General features: G+C 41.6%; 3 protein-coding genes across 7 annotated transcripts; 1 reads left to right on the forward strand and 2 right to left on the reverse strand.

Moving 5' to 3' along the window:
- The first annotated feature begins 249 nt into the window (after positions 1-249).
- LOC115690058 (probable inactive purple acid phosphatase 29) lies at positions 250-4,939 on the forward strand. 5 transcript variants are annotated; one of them, XM_056315418.1, is made up of 4 exons: positions 250-716; positions 1,249-1,643; positions 2,483-2,933; positions 4,314-4,674. In XM_056315418.1, the coding sequence occupies exons 1-4, from the start codon at positions 413-415 to the stop codon at positions 4,469-4,471; spliced, it is 1,308 nt and encodes a 435-aa protein (XP_056171393.1). In that variant the 5' UTR covers positions 250-412; the 3' UTR covers positions 4,472-4,674. The 5 variants fall into 5 exon arrangements, with proteins under 5 accessions (XP_056171393.1, XP_056171396.1, XP_030472153.1 ...); XM_056315421.1 differs by having other exon boundaries at positions 4,323-4,674; XM_030616293.2 differs by having other exon boundaries at positions 251-716; positions 4,620-4,939.
- An 852-nt stretch (positions 4,940-5,791) lies between these two features.
- On the reverse strand, positions 5,792-9,960 carry LOC115690067 (cyclic phosphodiesterase-like). Its single transcript, XM_030616305.2, has 3 exons — positions 9,215-9,960; positions 7,475-7,529; positions 5,792-6,188 (listed from the first exon to the last, which is right to left on the reverse strand). The coding sequence occupies exons 1-3, from the start codon at positions 9,500-9,502 to the stop codon at positions 5,983-5,985; spliced, it is 549 nt and encodes a 182-aa protein (XP_030472165.1). The 5' UTR covers positions 9,503-9,960; the 3' UTR covers positions 5,792-5,982.
- A 1,060-nt stretch (positions 9,961-11,020) lies between these two features.
- On the reverse strand, positions 11,021-15,240 carry LOC115690066 (cyclic phosphodiesterase-like). Its single transcript, XM_030616304.2, has 3 exons — positions 14,635-15,240; positions 12,656-12,710; positions 11,021-11,357 (listed from the first exon to the last, which is right to left on the reverse strand). The coding sequence occupies exons 1-3, from the start codon at positions 15,115-15,117 to the stop codon at positions 11,152-11,154; spliced, it is 744 nt and encodes a 247-aa protein (XP_030472164.1). The 5' UTR covers positions 15,118-15,240; the 3' UTR covers positions 11,021-11,151.
- Between the last annotated feature and the right edge of the window lie 707 nt (positions 15,241-15,947).

Genomic DNA, 15,947 nt, shown 5'->3' on the forward strand with positions numbered 1-15,947 from the left:
TTTAATTGTGAAATTTTTTTTCTCAAATTTTGTTCAATGGCTAATAAAAAAAAACTCAAAGACCATCCATCTCTCTTTATATATTACTCTCAAATTCTATATGAGCTATAAATCGAAAACGACAAAAGTAGGTTGTGCACGTACTTCGTAATTAATATCTTCTCCAATCCCAAATCGCCACGTCAATCTTGAAGACAAGTCAACGTGATCCTCGGATGCAATCATCGTTAAATCTATCTTACATTCGTGGCCATTATTCGTCTCGTGGGGAGTTGCGAACTATGCTTGGTTTTCACAGGTAAGCAGAGAGAGAGAGAGAGAGAGAGAGACAGAGAGAGAAGACGAGCTGATATTTCTGGTTTTGTCCGCAACTGAACACGGGTTGCTCTGTTTTCCGTGGTGCGTCGAGAACATGATGGAGGAGAGGAGGAAGAAGATGAGTATCGGCGCGCCGGGTCTGTTGGCGGCGGCGGCGGTCCTTTGCCTGAGCTCTCTTGCCGGTGCGGCAGGGGAAGCGGGGGCGGGGCTGCGGTTCAGGGTAACAAGCGGGGAATTCAAGATACTGCAGGTGGCGGACATGCACTATGCCGACGGCAGGACCACCCCCTGCGAGGACGTGCTTCCTTCCCAGGTGGCGGGCTGCTCCGACCTCAACACCACCGCCTTCATCCACCGGATGATCCAGGCGGAGAAGCCCGACCTCGTTGTCTTCACGGGTTATTTCCCATATCACTATTCTCGAAATGCCACTGTGTATCATGTTTTGTGCTTGTGAGTATGGCTATATGCATACACTTTAGATGACAGTCACTTGAGGTATAGAGACGTATTGCAACTGCAATTCAGACTTAGGCGCCAATCTCGATGGATGAATGCTGGGATCTATTTGTCTTTTGTGAGAGTTACAGCTGACAAAGCAAGGACGATCTCATCGTGATTTTCCCCTGTAATTCTGAATATGGTAACTGCTTTTCTGGGTTTCTGGGTTTCTTATCCTAACCCTGATTATAGAAATGTTGCGCAGTTTGAGTCCACTCTGAGGAACTACTTGAATGTTTGGCTAGTAGTGTGTATTTGTCTTTCATAAGATCTGAAATATTAATGGCCATTCTTGGTTGGAGCTTCGGTTTCTCCAGCCCCTTAAATTTTTTTTTTTCTAATTTGGTTCTGTTTCCCTTCGCATCAATAGGTGAGAGGTTTATAAGGTACCCAAAGCTAACTGTTTCATGCTTTTACAATGTGATGAAGGGGACAATATCTTTGGCTTTGATGCAACTGATGCTGCAAAATCTATGGATGCTGCATTTTCTCCTGCCATTTCGTCAGGCGTACCATGGGCCGCCGTATTGGGAAACCACGACCAAGAGTCCACCTTGTCAAGGGAAGGGGTTATGAAACACATAGTTAGCCTCAAGCACACTTTGTCTCAGGTCAATCCTCCCGGGGTTCATGTTATTGATGGATTTGGGAATTACAACTTGGAGGTCCATGGAGTTGAAGGCTCTGGTTTTGAAAACAAATCAGTCCTCAATCTCTATTTCCTCGATAGTGGAGATTATTCGACAGTTCCCTCAATCCTTGGTTATGATTGGATCAAACCCTCTCAGCAATTTTGGTTTCAACGCACGTCTATGAAGCTTCAGGTATGAATGGTGCCAGTTCCTTTCTTTTGTCTTTTACTCTCTTTCTCCTTATAGAGTGAACACCAATTCAAAATGGACAGCTATCAAGTGTAGTAGCTTCACAGAAGGACAAAGCACGGGTGTTGACGTTCTTGTTGGGTATCTAATGGAGGTACTTATGTCTGTCATAAAATAAAAGAATATTGGTCAGGAATTGCATTGACTTTAATTTTCCTGGGGTAAGATATAAAGAGAAAATTCTTTTCTTCCTTAAATAAGAGGAGCTAAGGTACTTAAATCAATTTATTACCATGGTTTATGGATAGAAAATGCATACTCAAAATGAGAAATTTATCTTCGTCTCTGTAACTGACCAACTGTTTCTACATTGCTGTGGATCCATGCACTACATGCTTTATGGAAGCATTGATCACACATATTGTGAAGGATCGTCTCTAACTATCTCTTACTTGGAATCACTTAGATTTTAAGTTTTTATATTTATTTGGCATTTCTTCATGAATAATCTTACTGAGTGTTGGATGAATTTTAGAAATGTTCCATCCTTTTCTTCCATATATGCTCCTGATGAATGTAAAGCCAAGCCTTCGCTCAAGATAGAACATTCAATTTGCTTCCAGCGAAGCACTTTGTGTGCTTCAAAACAGTTAGCCAATTACCAAGCCATATCAATCAGGTTATTGTGCTACTAAATTGGTTTTATAGTCTAGGAGCCATTAATGATTAGTCTTGGGACATTTTATCAGAGATAAGAAACAGCCTAAAATTTTCTTCCTTATCCCGGCTTGATGACAACAATTACATGATTAACTAGTTCGTTTTGGGTGTTTCTGTTTCAGAGAGCATATATGAGTAACCCAGTGGCCCAGAAAGCACCTGCACCAGGGCTTGTTTACTTCCATATCCCATTGCCCGAGTTTGCAAGTTTTGATTCATCAAATTTTACCGGTGTAAAACAAGAAGGCATTAGCTCTGCTTCTGTAAACTCGGGCTTCTTTGCAACTATGGTAGAAGCAGGTGACATTAAAGCTGTTTTCACGGGCCATGATCACATTAATGACTTTTGTGGCGAATTAACTGGTATAGAGCTTTGTTATGCTGGGGGTTTTGGATACCATGCCTATGGGAAGGCTGGATGGGCAAGGAGGGCGAGGGTGGTCGTAGCAACATTAGAGAAAACAGACAAGGCAAGTTGGGGTCCTGTGAAGTCGATTAAAACATGGAAGCGCCTTGATGATCCATACCTTACTGCAATTGATGGTCAAGTACTTTGGAGCAAGAGCACTAAAGGTATTCATCACAAAATCTCAGTCAATATGCAGCATGCTTCAAGTCTTTGCATGTCATTCAACAAATAGTCTAGAGGTCTTCGCTTGTTTAGAGTATGCACATACGCTGGATATGGTACACTAACGGTCAATATGATGGGAAGAGATCATAAATCTCTTGGGCCTATACCAATTTCTTCTCAACTGAAATTGGACCATAGAGAAAATTTTCATGTTCTCATCTTTTGATTATCTTGCTGAATCTCACTCAAGTCATATCAAAGAGGCTTCCTAGATGTCTCCAGATTGATCAATTGCTTCTCCATGTAGACATAGTTTTCGATATTTGAAGCTTGGGAAGCAGGCCCACAAATTTACTGGCCTTTTCTCTATAACTTGCTGTATAGCTCCTTCCATAATTTTACTCACTATTCCACGAGCAAGATTCTCTGGCCCATCTTGGGAACTATCAACAACAAATAAAGCCTCTCTCAAACTATGTTGCTGGAGATTTCTCTCCATGTTTTATAGCATTCCATGCCTTATCTACCTGCACCTTGCCGCAAAGGCAGACTTCTTGCTAGATCACATTGAGATTTCAATTTTCCTGTGTTTAAACCTCTTTTCACCAATTTTGTCTATTTTTATCCTCATTTTTGGGTAAATCAACTATTTCTCAAATACCGACATCTGACTTGCCTGGAAGAACTCTGAATTATTAGAATGGATTGATTGCATCATCTTTGTGGAAGGAATTGAGTCGTTGACATATTCCCTGTGATATTTTGGGTGATATTGTAATGCAAATTGAATATTGACCCCTCTCTAGAATCTAAAAGATGACCAACAGTTTAGCACAAGTTATATACTTTTGGTTTACCTAATAAATTATACTTCCTAATCCTTCTTCCCACAATTTAAGTTTGCTACAGCCGCATCCTTCTCATCTCTCTACTTCCATGCTAATTTTTGGAATCATCTCAGTGAGCATACAGGATATGGGATAATTCAACTGCCTTTTTCAATGTTTTCCTTTATTACCTGATAGAGTAAGAGGAACCTTTGCTTTGCAAACTTTCCAAACTCTTTTATCTGATGAGACAAGCTTCTTCTCGATGTACGCCAGATGATTAGCAAACTGAAGTGTTTCCCGGACTAGGAACTTTCACTATGTATGATTGAATGTTTGTTCATCTGCTTTGGAGTTTTTAGAAAGTAAACTTGGTTAACTGGGATCTTTATCTTGACAAGAAGCCCATCTTATCAAGTTGCTTGATCTTCTCACGGTATCAATCACTGGCTTTGAAGAAAGCAATGAGACTTCTAGGAGAGCAGGGGGACAGCATAGTATTATTTCTCTTGATATGGAAGCTTTACTTAAATTCATGAACATATACAATAGTCATTGCAGAAAGTGAATCTGCAACCATAAAAATAAAAAAGACACGGAGGGAACAGAAAGAATTCTGGACGGCAAGAAGATCTACTTCAAATTACCAAAAAGTCCCCCTTTCACTCAGTCACACGCACATGCACGCCTGCGCGCACAGACACACATGACACACACAGAAGGCGGGAGAGAGAAAGCGTCGAAGGAAAGAAACTCAATTGCATCAACTACTTTGCTAGCCTCATTTGCATTAACTTAGTTGGATTCCAGCTTGTATCCTGATGCTGGCTTTTCTCATTCACATTGCCAATTTACAAGGAGCAGGAGCTCGCAGAAAGAAGCAGATTGGTGGTGCTTGAACAGAACTATGGGAGGAGGAGATCTACTTGTATGCTCGAATAATTGCGTGGCGCTTTATTTTCCAAGCCTAATTGCTTGCAACTCGAGACGCAAGGGAAGGAGTACTATTTATGTGTAATGTAAGAAGCTTGATCGATACTGCTAGAAGAGGATTCTTTTCATCTGTTCTTATAATCTGCCTAGATTGAATTCCAAGAAAACAAATAAATGTAAAAGTTGAACAGTATTAGCTGATTCTATGGTCTTGTTGAATATAATCCACTTATATTTTGGCGATATTTGTACACAAGTTTCTATTTAAAGGATTGTCCTTGTCCTGAGTATTGCGAAGGATTTCGCGGCGAGAGATTTGTACACGCATAAACGTTTTTTCCTAGGCTTTTGTTGGCAAGTCCCATTGTTGTTTGGCGTCCTGTATGACAAATTGAAACCGATGAATGTTGGAATCATGATCGATGCCCTCTATAGCTGGTATGGGCATGTCCAAATACCTGTTCCACGCAAAACTCCTGAGTTTCATTGAAGCTATCAAATTTTATATCAAATTACCGACTTTATTAGAATCACTTATCAACAATTTTTTCTTTTGATAAAGTTATCACAAAGGGTTAGGTTATTATTCCTTATTTGAGCCATTTACCAAGGTCGATTAGATCGTGTCCGAATTATCAACTTTTCTAGATGACTTACTCACTTTCTATGAAAATTACTCAATCTTAACTCAAGAGTCTTGTTCTGATGCATTTAAAAGTTGGGGTCACAATCATGTAAAGGAGAGTTCCCATCTTTTCATTATTTTTGAGATTTGACTTATCTCAAACACAACAGTTATTCATTAAAAAGTGAGGAAAATTTCGATTTGCCCCCATACTTGTGTCAAATACTCAAAATACCCTATATATCACGTTATGTTTCAAGATAACCCCTATAGGCACCAAAAGTGTCAATGTGAGTCCCAAAACAATATAGAGTTTTCAAACTAGATCAGTCAATTCCAGGTCAAATAAAAAAGAGCACTGTCTAATGTTAATTGGCACTCCAAAAGGGCAGCTACATCACTTGTTCTAAAGGCAAAGCCCTTTTCCACTCGTGGAGTAAATCCGAAAGTTATTCTTTCATTCCGCAAGCAATTAACTGAATTTTTAGGGAATGTTATAGCGAAGTGAGCAATCTCCAAATGTACATGGACATTGGAGGCACATATGCCGAAAGAATAGTCACATTCTCAACACCATATGACAAAGTAAAGAGACCAAGGTGAGAGTTTTTCAGAACTGTTTGAGAACATAGCAAGGAAAGGGATGCTGGTCACAAACAGAATCTAACATGTACCGAGGGTGGACTCGGCTATCTTTTCCCATGAGGTGCAAGTTTTGTCGGCCGGGTAGATTTTGTACAGTGCGAGGCGAGAGATCAGGAAGCCGAGGCCATTTAAGCTCCCATCGAGGTCATTGGCTTTTTCCTGAGCTTTCTTCTTCTCTTCGTCTGTCAGGTCTCCATAGAGGAGGCTCAGATGTGGCATGTAAGCTACAGCATCAACCAACAGAAGAAACACATAAGCACTCTCACAAACAAGAAGTCCCCTTCTGTCAATTACTTCCTTTTATCACTAGGACGTGTTAGCGGTCAACAGAACCTCGTCACCACATCCAAATGGATAGAGTAACAAAAGTTTCAGCACCAAGTGATACTAAGACGAAAATAATTGAATGGTAAAACTGAAGGACAAAGGGCGTGCCTACAGAATTCACTTTTTGCTGAATTACTTCGAACAGGTATGCAAGGAGATAACACTAAGCTCATATGACTTAGCAAAGCCAGATGATAATACCAGGAACTACAATAACCGTTTCCATGCATACTCATTCCCTAGGAAGCCCCTACTTATTTTCACAGCAAATAAATGAAAGCTACGGAACTCCAAATAAGTTGTACGGGCACAAACTTTGAGTTCATTTGCATGTTTAGCACAGCAAAGGACTGGAAAAAAGGCAAAGAAGGCAAAGACTCAATCAAGATATACGTGTATGGGATTTCCTTCCCGAAATATCAATATTAATCTTTGTTAGGTATCAGCATTTTCTCCTGTCCTCAGGAAATGACAGGACACATATAGAAAGATCCTAGAAGAGGCCTTGCAACTTTAAGACGTAAAGCCATAAGATCCTTCCCCTGAACTCATTGATACCCCTATCTTGCTTAATCCTAGCTTAAAGCCTAAAAGTTTTTAGATTTAATACCATTTCCAGCAAAAAGTCAAAAAGGAATTAAGGGAACAGACTGTCTTTTCAAAACTCTCGCAGACTTCTTTTATTTCCACCCTGAGACGAGGTTCTACTGTAACGTTGAAGTGGGCAACTGCTCTGTAATCCCAAAGTATGCAATAACATAATTGGTGACTACAGATTATCATCTCCATCAGACTCCTGTCAGCTTGCCTCAATCTATTGCTGATCCTAACTTTGTAATTGGAAGCTCTGTGTTTTTTGTTCTTATAGTGTCACTAAAAGAGAGTAAATCACTCATCCTGTCATCACAAATTTAAAATCAAGATGACTCTTTGGGGATCACCTCGGTGACTGTCTGAGAAATGGACAAAACTTGCACAGATGTTTTGCTTCATGCAGTGACACTTGAAGCAAATATACCGCCTACTACTGCTGACATATATTGAATAGAGTAAACATTTGCCATGGCTAAGCCAAATCCAAGACAACCGTCGTTTTGTCCAATAGAATAAAGAAACTGTCTCAGCATACAATCAGAGAACCCATGGATAGACCAGAGCTAAAGCAGAAATACCCAGAACTTACGTGTTGGGCTCTTGTAACCTAGATGAGCAGAGCAGCGATCACTGGCTTCAACAACCTGGAAGAAGAAAATGAGTGAATTACTTGTCCCATCACACTAAAAGAAGAAAAATGTGCAGGTTTCTCAGACATTTCATTCAAGAAAATGCTACTTGTTCTCGCAATTGTGCAAATAATATGCACTTCCCAACAATCTCAATTCATTCCAGCCAGGATGAATTTCTCTGCAAGAATGTGGAATTCAAACTGATGCCAACAAAATCCAATATCATACAGATGTGACACAGAATGAGACATGAAACAAGTGACCGCACAGAAAACTACAATGAAGAAAAGATAGAGACAGGCCTAACACATAGTTGACACCCAAATAGGCCCATTCTGAACACAAGCTAGTGGATCCAGATAGACATGGCCATGGGCCGGTTTCGGCCCGGAACGGGCCCGGGTCAAACCCGGGACCGGCCCGTTGACCAGGCCTGTGGTTCGGAACCGGAACCTGCCCGTGGCCTACGGGCCTGGTTTCGGTTCCAACAATTTTGGAACCGGCCCGGAACCGCCGGTTCAGGGCCCGGTACCAAAAAAAAAAAAAACTTTGATTACATTTTAAGTTCAAGCCCCATCTCTTTCTCTCTTTTTTTCCCCAAATTTGATTACAATGTACATTTTGATTACATTTTATATTGAATAATTCATTATTTCATAATTTGATAATTCATTATTTTTTTATTTCATAATTTATTTTTTTAATTTTTACCGGCCGGTTCCGGTTCATACATGGCCACAAACCGGAACTGCCGGTTCCGAACTGTGGCCATGTCTAGATCCAGAGCAGAGATACCCTCTCAAACGTGGGTTAAATGCATTTCTTCAATGTCTTACTAAGAAAAAGGAAAGAAACTTAAAATGTGCATCCAAACAGTGAAATACCACAACCCACATGCACGCTATTAAGCTCTCTAAATTAACAAATTACGGCTTGTCCTCACTCAGTACGAAAAGCCTTGCTGCTATGTGCATTAATCCATCGTGCCTAGTTATGTGCCTTTTGCTGAAACTAGAAGGAAGAAAGTCAATAAAAGAAACATGTGAAGCGGGAACTGTCTGGACTGGCTGATTTGATCCGGGTCTCAATTTCTAAAAGTGGACCGGGGTTTGCCGGTTCCAAGGGGGAACTGGACTGAACCGGACCGGACTGACTATATATATTTTTAATTTTTTTTTAATTTCTTCATAAAATTAACTAAAGTAAAGTGAAAGCCTAAGTGAACTTCAGTACTCCTCTCCCGAAACTTTCCAAAAGTTACATGTAGTAATACAAACAAATTTAACTTGTCTGGGAGCTATTCTCCACTAGAACAATTATTACAAAATTAAAAAACTTTCAGAAGGTATATACCTAGCCGCCGTAAGTAGGAAGAAACTTAATGTAAACACAAATTGCAATAGCTAGTGTAAGTTATGTACAATAAATGACCGATTCCATTGGACCGGATCGGATCAGGAACCGATCACCCCTCATTTATGCATATCAATCAAGACTACAACCCCAGGACCCATCACTCTGCGAAAGAATGAAGAAAAGGAACCAGAGTGCACATTTAACAATCCATGATCAAAAGTCAATGAACCAGACTCCAACTCGGAAGTTCACCCTCCTATCTCTCCCACGGCCCAAAAACTGTAAGAGAAGTACTTCAATTAAGAAGGTGTAAGGGACTCGAAACACAAGCGAGAATTTACCTCAGCCGTAGGACGGAGGAGCAAGTACACACACTGGTAGAAGAAAGTCCCCGCGGCCACGCGATCAACAGTGGCAGTGTAAGCCCCGAGCCCATCACAAGCCGCTCTGAACTTGCTCACGGCATCATCTTCCGCAAGGCTGACTGGCCCAACGACGGTGATGTGGGGCACGAACTGCGGCCCGCCGAACTCCGACCGGAGCCCGTCCATCAAGCTCCGCAGCCTCGTCGCCAGGTCGTCCGGCGGAAGCGCGAACACGCAGTACGCGATCTTCGGCGGGCTTTCCATGGAAGCAGAGCAAGGGAGACGAGCTGGCTGTTGAGACCAAGAAATGCAGGGTGGCCTAGCGACGGGGAGGGGACAAAGAGGGTTGACTTTTGACGTTGTTCTTACGCAGGGACGGGGTTAAAGAAGGGAGAGAACGAGGCGTGCACTGCCAGCATTGGTGGGTTATTGTCGAGCTCCGAGAAGATGGAGTGCGTCGCTAGTTTTGAGTGACAGGTACGGAAAGGTGGAAACTTTTCCTCCTCACATGTGAAGTGCGTATATAATAATGAGGACGTGCTAAGTTGTGAATGAGAAGGGACGGTGAATGAAAGCGCTCCGCCGTCGCACCGTATTTGGGCGAAGGTGGAGATGTCGATCGGGAAGCTCCAGTTGGAGAACACGATCGGTTGGCTGATGATGGCAGTCGGCGGCGGTCGGAGGCGACAGCAACCTAAGATCAGCTTTTATCGCAACATATGTGGCGGTCTTCGCTCGATGGCTAGACATGAGAAATTCTATTCACTTTTATCGTAATCCTATATGGGAATTTTTTTTTTAATTCGGGTTATTTCTCTCCTTTATCTAGTCTTATACTAAATAGGATAAATTAAGTTTATCTATCCTGATTTTTTACCTGGTCACTAAATGTAGTTTTGGAGACTTTTGTTGAGAAAGATTATAATGCATAATGGAATGGTCCATTTACATAACAAGAATCGGAGACATGCATCGCAAAATCACAATAGCAAATTGATGCATGAAACACTCGACAATAGACCAACCATATCTGAATTTTGACTTTGAAGATACGAAGATGAGAAGATCATTCATAGCAGGTTGAATTAGATTAAATTTTTCTTGAGCTTGGACCATTTCAGTTTAAATTCGTATAATTTCTGCTCACCCAACTGAAAAGTATGGGCAATTAGACCACTCAATTGGTAAGTTCACCATCAGAAAACTTTTACAATTTTCAGGTCCTGCAGAACAAAACATTGTCGATGAAAATTCAAATCTCTTCACTTGAAATATGCCAAATATTATGTAAACTATCACAATCAGCCACAGCTGCATCTAGTTTTGGCCAAATTCAGGTGTAAACAGAGTTGCGATCTCTCAATGCATGACTCTTGCAGTTGCAAACTAGTCTCATAGAAATGGCTCCAGTACTGTTTGCAGGAACTTCAACATCTGAAGCAGGATGGAGTAGCAGAATACATAGAAGAGGTGCTCAGGACTCAAACAGACGGTATACTTCCTTGTGCTAAGACTGTTTTGAAAACTATTGAGTTGCCTAATCTAAGGTCGAAACAGGAACTGTTGAAAGAAAGTCTGGCAGTTGAGAAAGAGAGAATGAGGGCTGGTGTCAATGAAGTGAGAGGAGAGTCTGATGAAATTAACCAAGTAATCTCATCACTATCCGCAATATAGTTCACTTGTTTTTTCCCTGGCTTGAAAAATCCATCACCTCTCATCACTTCCCACAAACAAGTAACTGAATTTCTAGGGAAAATAAATTGAAAGTGAGCAATCTACAAATGTACAAGGACATTGGATGCACATGCCCGTAGAATAGTCACATTCCCAACACCAGATGACAAAGTAGAGAACACAAGAGGTTTTCAGACTGTTGAGAACATAAGGAAAGGGATACTGGTTACAAGCAGAATCTAACTTGCATTAAGGCTGCACTCTGCTATCTTTTCCCATGATTGACAAGTTTTATCTTCCGTGTCGGTTTTGTACAGTGCGAGGCGAGAGATCAGGAAGCTGAGGCCATTTAAGCTCCCATCGAGGTCATTGGCTTTTTCCTGAGCTTTCTTCTTCTCTTCATCTGTCAGGTCTCCATAGAGGAGGCTCAGATGTGGCATGTAAGCTACAACATCAACCAATAGAAGCAACACATGAGCACTTTCACAAACAAAAAGTCCCCCTCCGTCAACTATTTCCTTTTATCGCTAGCAAGTGTTAACGATCAACAACATGGGACCACGTCACCACATCAAAATGGATAGAGTAACAAAGGTTACAGTGCCAATTGATATTGAGATGAAAAGATTGAATGGTTAAACTGAAGACAAAAGGCGTGTCCATAGAATACTCTTTTTGCTGAATTACTTTGAACAGGTATGTGAGGACATAACACTTAGCTAATATGACTTGGCAAAGCCAGATGATAGTACGAGGAACTACACCAACCGTTTCCCTGTCTACTCGTTCCCCAAAGAAACCCCTACTTAGATTCACAGCAAATAAATGAAAGCAATGAAACTCCAAATAAGTTGTACGGGCACAAATGTATTCATTTGCATGTTCAGCACAGCAAAGCACTGCAAAAAAGGTGAAGAAAGTAAAGACTCAATCGAGATAAAAGGGTTCGCTGTTCACATGTACGGGTTTCCCTACCTGAAACGTCAATATTATTCATCGTTAGAATTCAGCATTTCCTCCTGTCCTCAGGAAATGATGGTAACATTAGAAAGATCCTAGAAAAGGCCATGCAACTTTAAAATTACAGCCATAAGATCCTTCCAATGAATTGAGTGATATGTATATCTAACTTAATCCTAGCTGAAAGCCTATGAAGGTCTTAAATTTAACACCATTTCTAGCAAAAAGCGAAAAAGGGTTAAGGGAAGCGTCTTTTTAAAACTCTTGCGGGCTTCTTTTATTTTCGTCTTAAGATGAGGTTCTACCGTAAGGTAGAAGTGGGCAACTGCTAGGTAATTCTAAATTGTACAATAACGTAAATGGTGACCATAGATTATCATCTCCATCAGACTCCAGTCAGCTTGCCTCATCCTATTGCTGATTCTAACGTTGTATATGGAAGCTCTGCAGTTTTGTCTTTTTATTTCACTAAAACAGTAAATCGCTCATCCTGTCATCGCAAATGTGAATTGAAAATGACTCTTAAGAGATCACATCAGTGACTCTCTCAGATATGGACAGAACATGTGCCGATGTTTTGCTCCATGCAGTGACACTTGAAGCAAAGATATCAACTACTCCTTCTGATACATATATTAAATGAAGTGAACATTTCCCATGGTTAAAGCCAAATCCTGGACAACAGTCATTTTGTTTAATATAGAATAAAGAAACTTTTTCGGCATACAACCAGTCAACCGATGGATAGACTAGAACTAAAGCAGTAAAATGTCTGCAACTTACGTGTTGGCCTCTTGTAACCTAAATGAGCAGAGCAATGATCACTGGTTTCAACAACCTGGAAGAAGAAAATGAGTGAATTACTTATCCATTAAACAAAAAAAAGGAAAAGTGTGCAAGTTTCTAAACATTTCATTCAAGAAGATGCTAAGCGGTACAAATAATTTGTGCTGCTTAACAATCTCGATTCACTCCAACCAGGGGGAAATTCTCTGCAAGAATGTGAAATCCAAACTAATGCCAACAAAATCCAATATCATAGAAATCTGACATAGAATGAGACATGAAACAAGTGACAGCGCAAAAAACTACAATGAAGAAAAGATATAGACCGGCCAGACACATTGTTGACACACAAATAGGCCCATTCTGAAGACAAGTAAGTGGATCCAGAGCACAAATACGCTCTTAATAGTGGGTTCAATGCATATCTTCATTGTCCTAATAAAAAAAGGAAAAAGAAACTCAGAATGTGCATCCTAAACAATTAAATACCATAATCAACAAGCACCCTGTTGAACTCTCTAAATTGATGAATTGTGCCTTGTCCTCATTTAGTCTGAAAAGCTTTGCTGCCATGCGTATTAATCCATCGTACCTAGTCATGTGCCTTTTGCTGAAACTAGAAAGAGAAAAGTCACGTGCATGCCTTACTTTATTTAATGTAAAATGTGATATTAAAAGGAATTAGCCAACTGTTTTTACTGTGCAAGATATTATTTTGTATCAACTAATAATGGGTATGACTTCTGTTAGTCAAAGGTACTTTTGACAGAATTTGAAGTTTTCAGGCACGTCATTAGTGATGAGTCGAAAATGACCTCGTGACTTCTTGTAGAACTTGGAGTTAATTGTAAATCTGTTGAAGAAGATTTTTCTATTCTTAATACAAATTTTAAGATAAAGAACATGAATTATACATATCAACCAAGACTACAGGCCCATAACTCAACATTCTGAGAAAGGATGAAGAAGGGGAACAAGACTGCATATTTAACAATCCATGCTCAACTAGCAACAGAAGCAGCCAATCCCTGAAATCCAACCTGAAAGTGAACCCTCCAATCTCTCTTACAGCCCAAAGAAACCCGAATACAACAAAAAGAATCAAATGACCCATCCTTTTCATAAATGGATGATGGAATGTCATCAAGCCAGTAACACAAGGTAAATCATCAGATTGATAAAATAAAATTTGCAACCGTTAGAGTTCCTTTGCTGACAAATACGATGGATCAAAGCTGAAAATAGTAAATTAAAAATGTCAAACGCCATCAGACAAGCACGTCAATTAAGAATTTGTCAGGCTTATCACACTATTCTACCCCTAAACCCATAAAATCTCAGTCAACCCAGAACACCATTCCAATATAATAAAGAGGATCAGCTGTAAGGTACCCACACAGAAACTTAAATTCACCTATACTTGACTCAAAGCCTTTTTTGCCTAACTAAACAACCGACAAAAAAGTGAAAACAGAAAACGATCTTTTTCCTTCTCCCAAATAGAAGCTAATGAAGTTCTCCTATCACAGAATCAACATTCCCGTTGAGGCACTAACACACACACCTTGTATGGAAATCAAAGCGGGCACCGAGAACAAGCCATTAGGAACTCGAAACACATGCGCAAAATTACCTCAGCCGATGGACGGAGGAGCAAATACATGCACTGGTAGAAGAAAGTCCTGGTGGCCACACGATCGACCGTGGGGCAGCGTAAGCTACCCACTCAAACGCTTAAATTCACATATACTGGACTCAAAAGCCTGTTTTCCCTAATTAAACAACCGACAAAAGAAGATAAACAGAAGACGTATCCTGTTCTTCTCTCGAACAAAAGCTAATCAAGTTCTCCCATAACAATATCAAACATTCCCCCATTGAGGCATTGAAGCAAACACCTCCCGTGGCAATCAAGCGAACGACAGGGCATCCAGAACAAACCATTAGGGACCCAGAAACACATGCGCCAAAATCACCTCAGCCGTGGGGCGGAGGAGCAAATACACGCACTGGTAGAAGAAAGTCCCCGTGGCCACGCGCTCGACGGTGGCAGTGTAAGCCCTGAGCCCATCGCAAGCCGCCCTGAACCTGCTGACGGCATCACCTTCCGTCAGGCCGATCGCCCCGACGACGGTGACGTGGGGCTCGAACCGGGGCCCGCCGAACTCCGACCGGAGGCCGCCCATCAAGCTCCTCAGCCTCGGGGCCAGGTCGTCCGTCGGGAGCGCCCACACGGAGTACACGAACTCGGGCGGGGTTTCCATAGGAGAGCAGAGGCAGGACAGGGGAGAGATGGGCTGCCTGCGGTGAGACCCAGAAAAACAGAGTGCGTGGGGACGAGGAAGGGACGAAGGGGGACGACTCTTGGCGTTGTTCTGACGCAGGGACGAGGTTGAAGAAGCGAAAGGACGAGGCGTGGATAGGTGGGTCGTTGATGAGCTTGGTGAAGCAAAGAGCATATGCCGGAGAATCAGCAGTTCGCAGGCGGGAGATGCGCAGGGGAACCCGGGGAAGCTTTGATTGCCATTGCACGTGGAAAGTCGAATCGCATGAATGGTCTATTCTCAGAAAATTATAATAGTCCTTCCTCTATGTATATGAATATACACACCAAAATCTGACCCCTTACTTTCAAAAAAGTATGACGAGCATTTGGTGACGGATTCTGCTGATGTGCTTTCTAAATCTTTTTCTAGATTATTGTTGTGGCTACTCGAGTTTCGAGCTCACGGCTAGGGATGCTCGCGTTTTGGACTCGTGCTCACAGCTGTCAAATCTCCAGCTCAAGTGTCACGGTCGAGAGGTTTCCAAGCGCCAAAAATCATGCAACATTGACAAAGACTCGTTCAAACCTAATGGAGCTTTCGGAACATCCAAGGGCGTGGACTTCTCGGGCTTGAACACGTGAGCAAACGGATCTTGGCGAATCTCGGGTGATTATTCCTCTCCCACTCTTTCTCTTTGGCGTGAACCAAGAAGCAAGAAGGCAAGAACCAAGATGGTGGTGGCGTGAGGATGAGGAGAGAGTGGCGTGAGAGAGCTTGAGGGTGGCCAAGTCTATTTATAGGCAAGCCAAACTTACTCACCAAGTTGCTCTCCAACTTGCTCAAAAAGATACATGGCCATCATGACAAGGCCTCCAAAGTCAAGACTCATCATGGCATGCATTTAATGTCATTAATGAACTAAGGCCAAAGAAAATGATGAAGGCCAAGCTTATCCTAATCTCATTGGCTCTCTCTCTCTCTCTCTCTCTCTCTCTCTCTCTCTCTCTCTCTCTCTCCCTTTG

The sequence above is a fragment of the Syzygium oleosum genome, unplaced genomic scaffold (genome assembly GCF_021117445.2).
Source record: "Syzygium oleosum isolate NSW1041296 unplaced genomic scaffold, Sole_v2.1 Sole_v2.01, whole genome shotgun sequence".
Classification (NCBI taxonomy): domain Eukaryota; kingdom Viridiplantae; phylum Streptophyta; class Magnoliopsida; order Myrtales; family Myrtaceae; genus Syzygium; species Syzygium oleosum.

Bases quoted from the DNA above. Each gene is read 5' to 3' on its own strand.
- LOC115690058 (XM_056315418.1), top strand. From the start codon at position 413: ATGATGGAGGAGAGGAGGAAGAAGATGAGTATCGGCGCGCCGGGTCTG. The intron at 717-1,248 runs GTTATTTCCCAT...AATGTGATGAAG, and splicing joins CGACCTCGTTGTCTTCACGG to GGGACAATATCTTTGGCTTT. The intron at 2,934-4,313 runs GTATTCATCACA...CATATACAATAG, and splicing joins TTGGAGCAAGAGCACTAAAG to TCATTGCAGAAAGTGAATCT.
- LOC115690067 (XM_030616305.2), bottom strand. From the start codon at position 9,502: ATGGAAAGCCCGCCGAAGATCGCGTACTGCGTGTTCGCGCTTCCGCCG. The intron at 7,530-9,214 runs GTAAATTCTCGC...TTCTTCTTCCAG, and splicing joins TCCTCCGTCCTACGGCTGAG to GTTGTTGAAGCCAGTGATCG. The intron at 6,189-7,474 runs GTAAGTTCTGGG...TTGATGCTGTAG, and splicing joins AGGTTACAAGAGCCCAACAC to CTTACATGCCACATCTGAGC.
- LOC115690066 (XM_030616304.2), bottom strand. From the start codon at position 15,117: ATGCTCTTTGCTTCACCAAGCTCATCAACGACCCACCTATCCACGCCT. The intron at 12,711-14,634 runs GTGATTTTGGCG...TTCTTCTTCCAG, and splicing joins TCCTCCGCCCCACGGCTGAG to GTTGTTGAAACCAGTGATCA. The intron at 11,358-12,655 runs GTAAGTTGCAGA...TTGATGTTGTAG, and splicing joins AGGTTACAAGAGGCCAACAC to CTTACATGCCACATCTGAGC.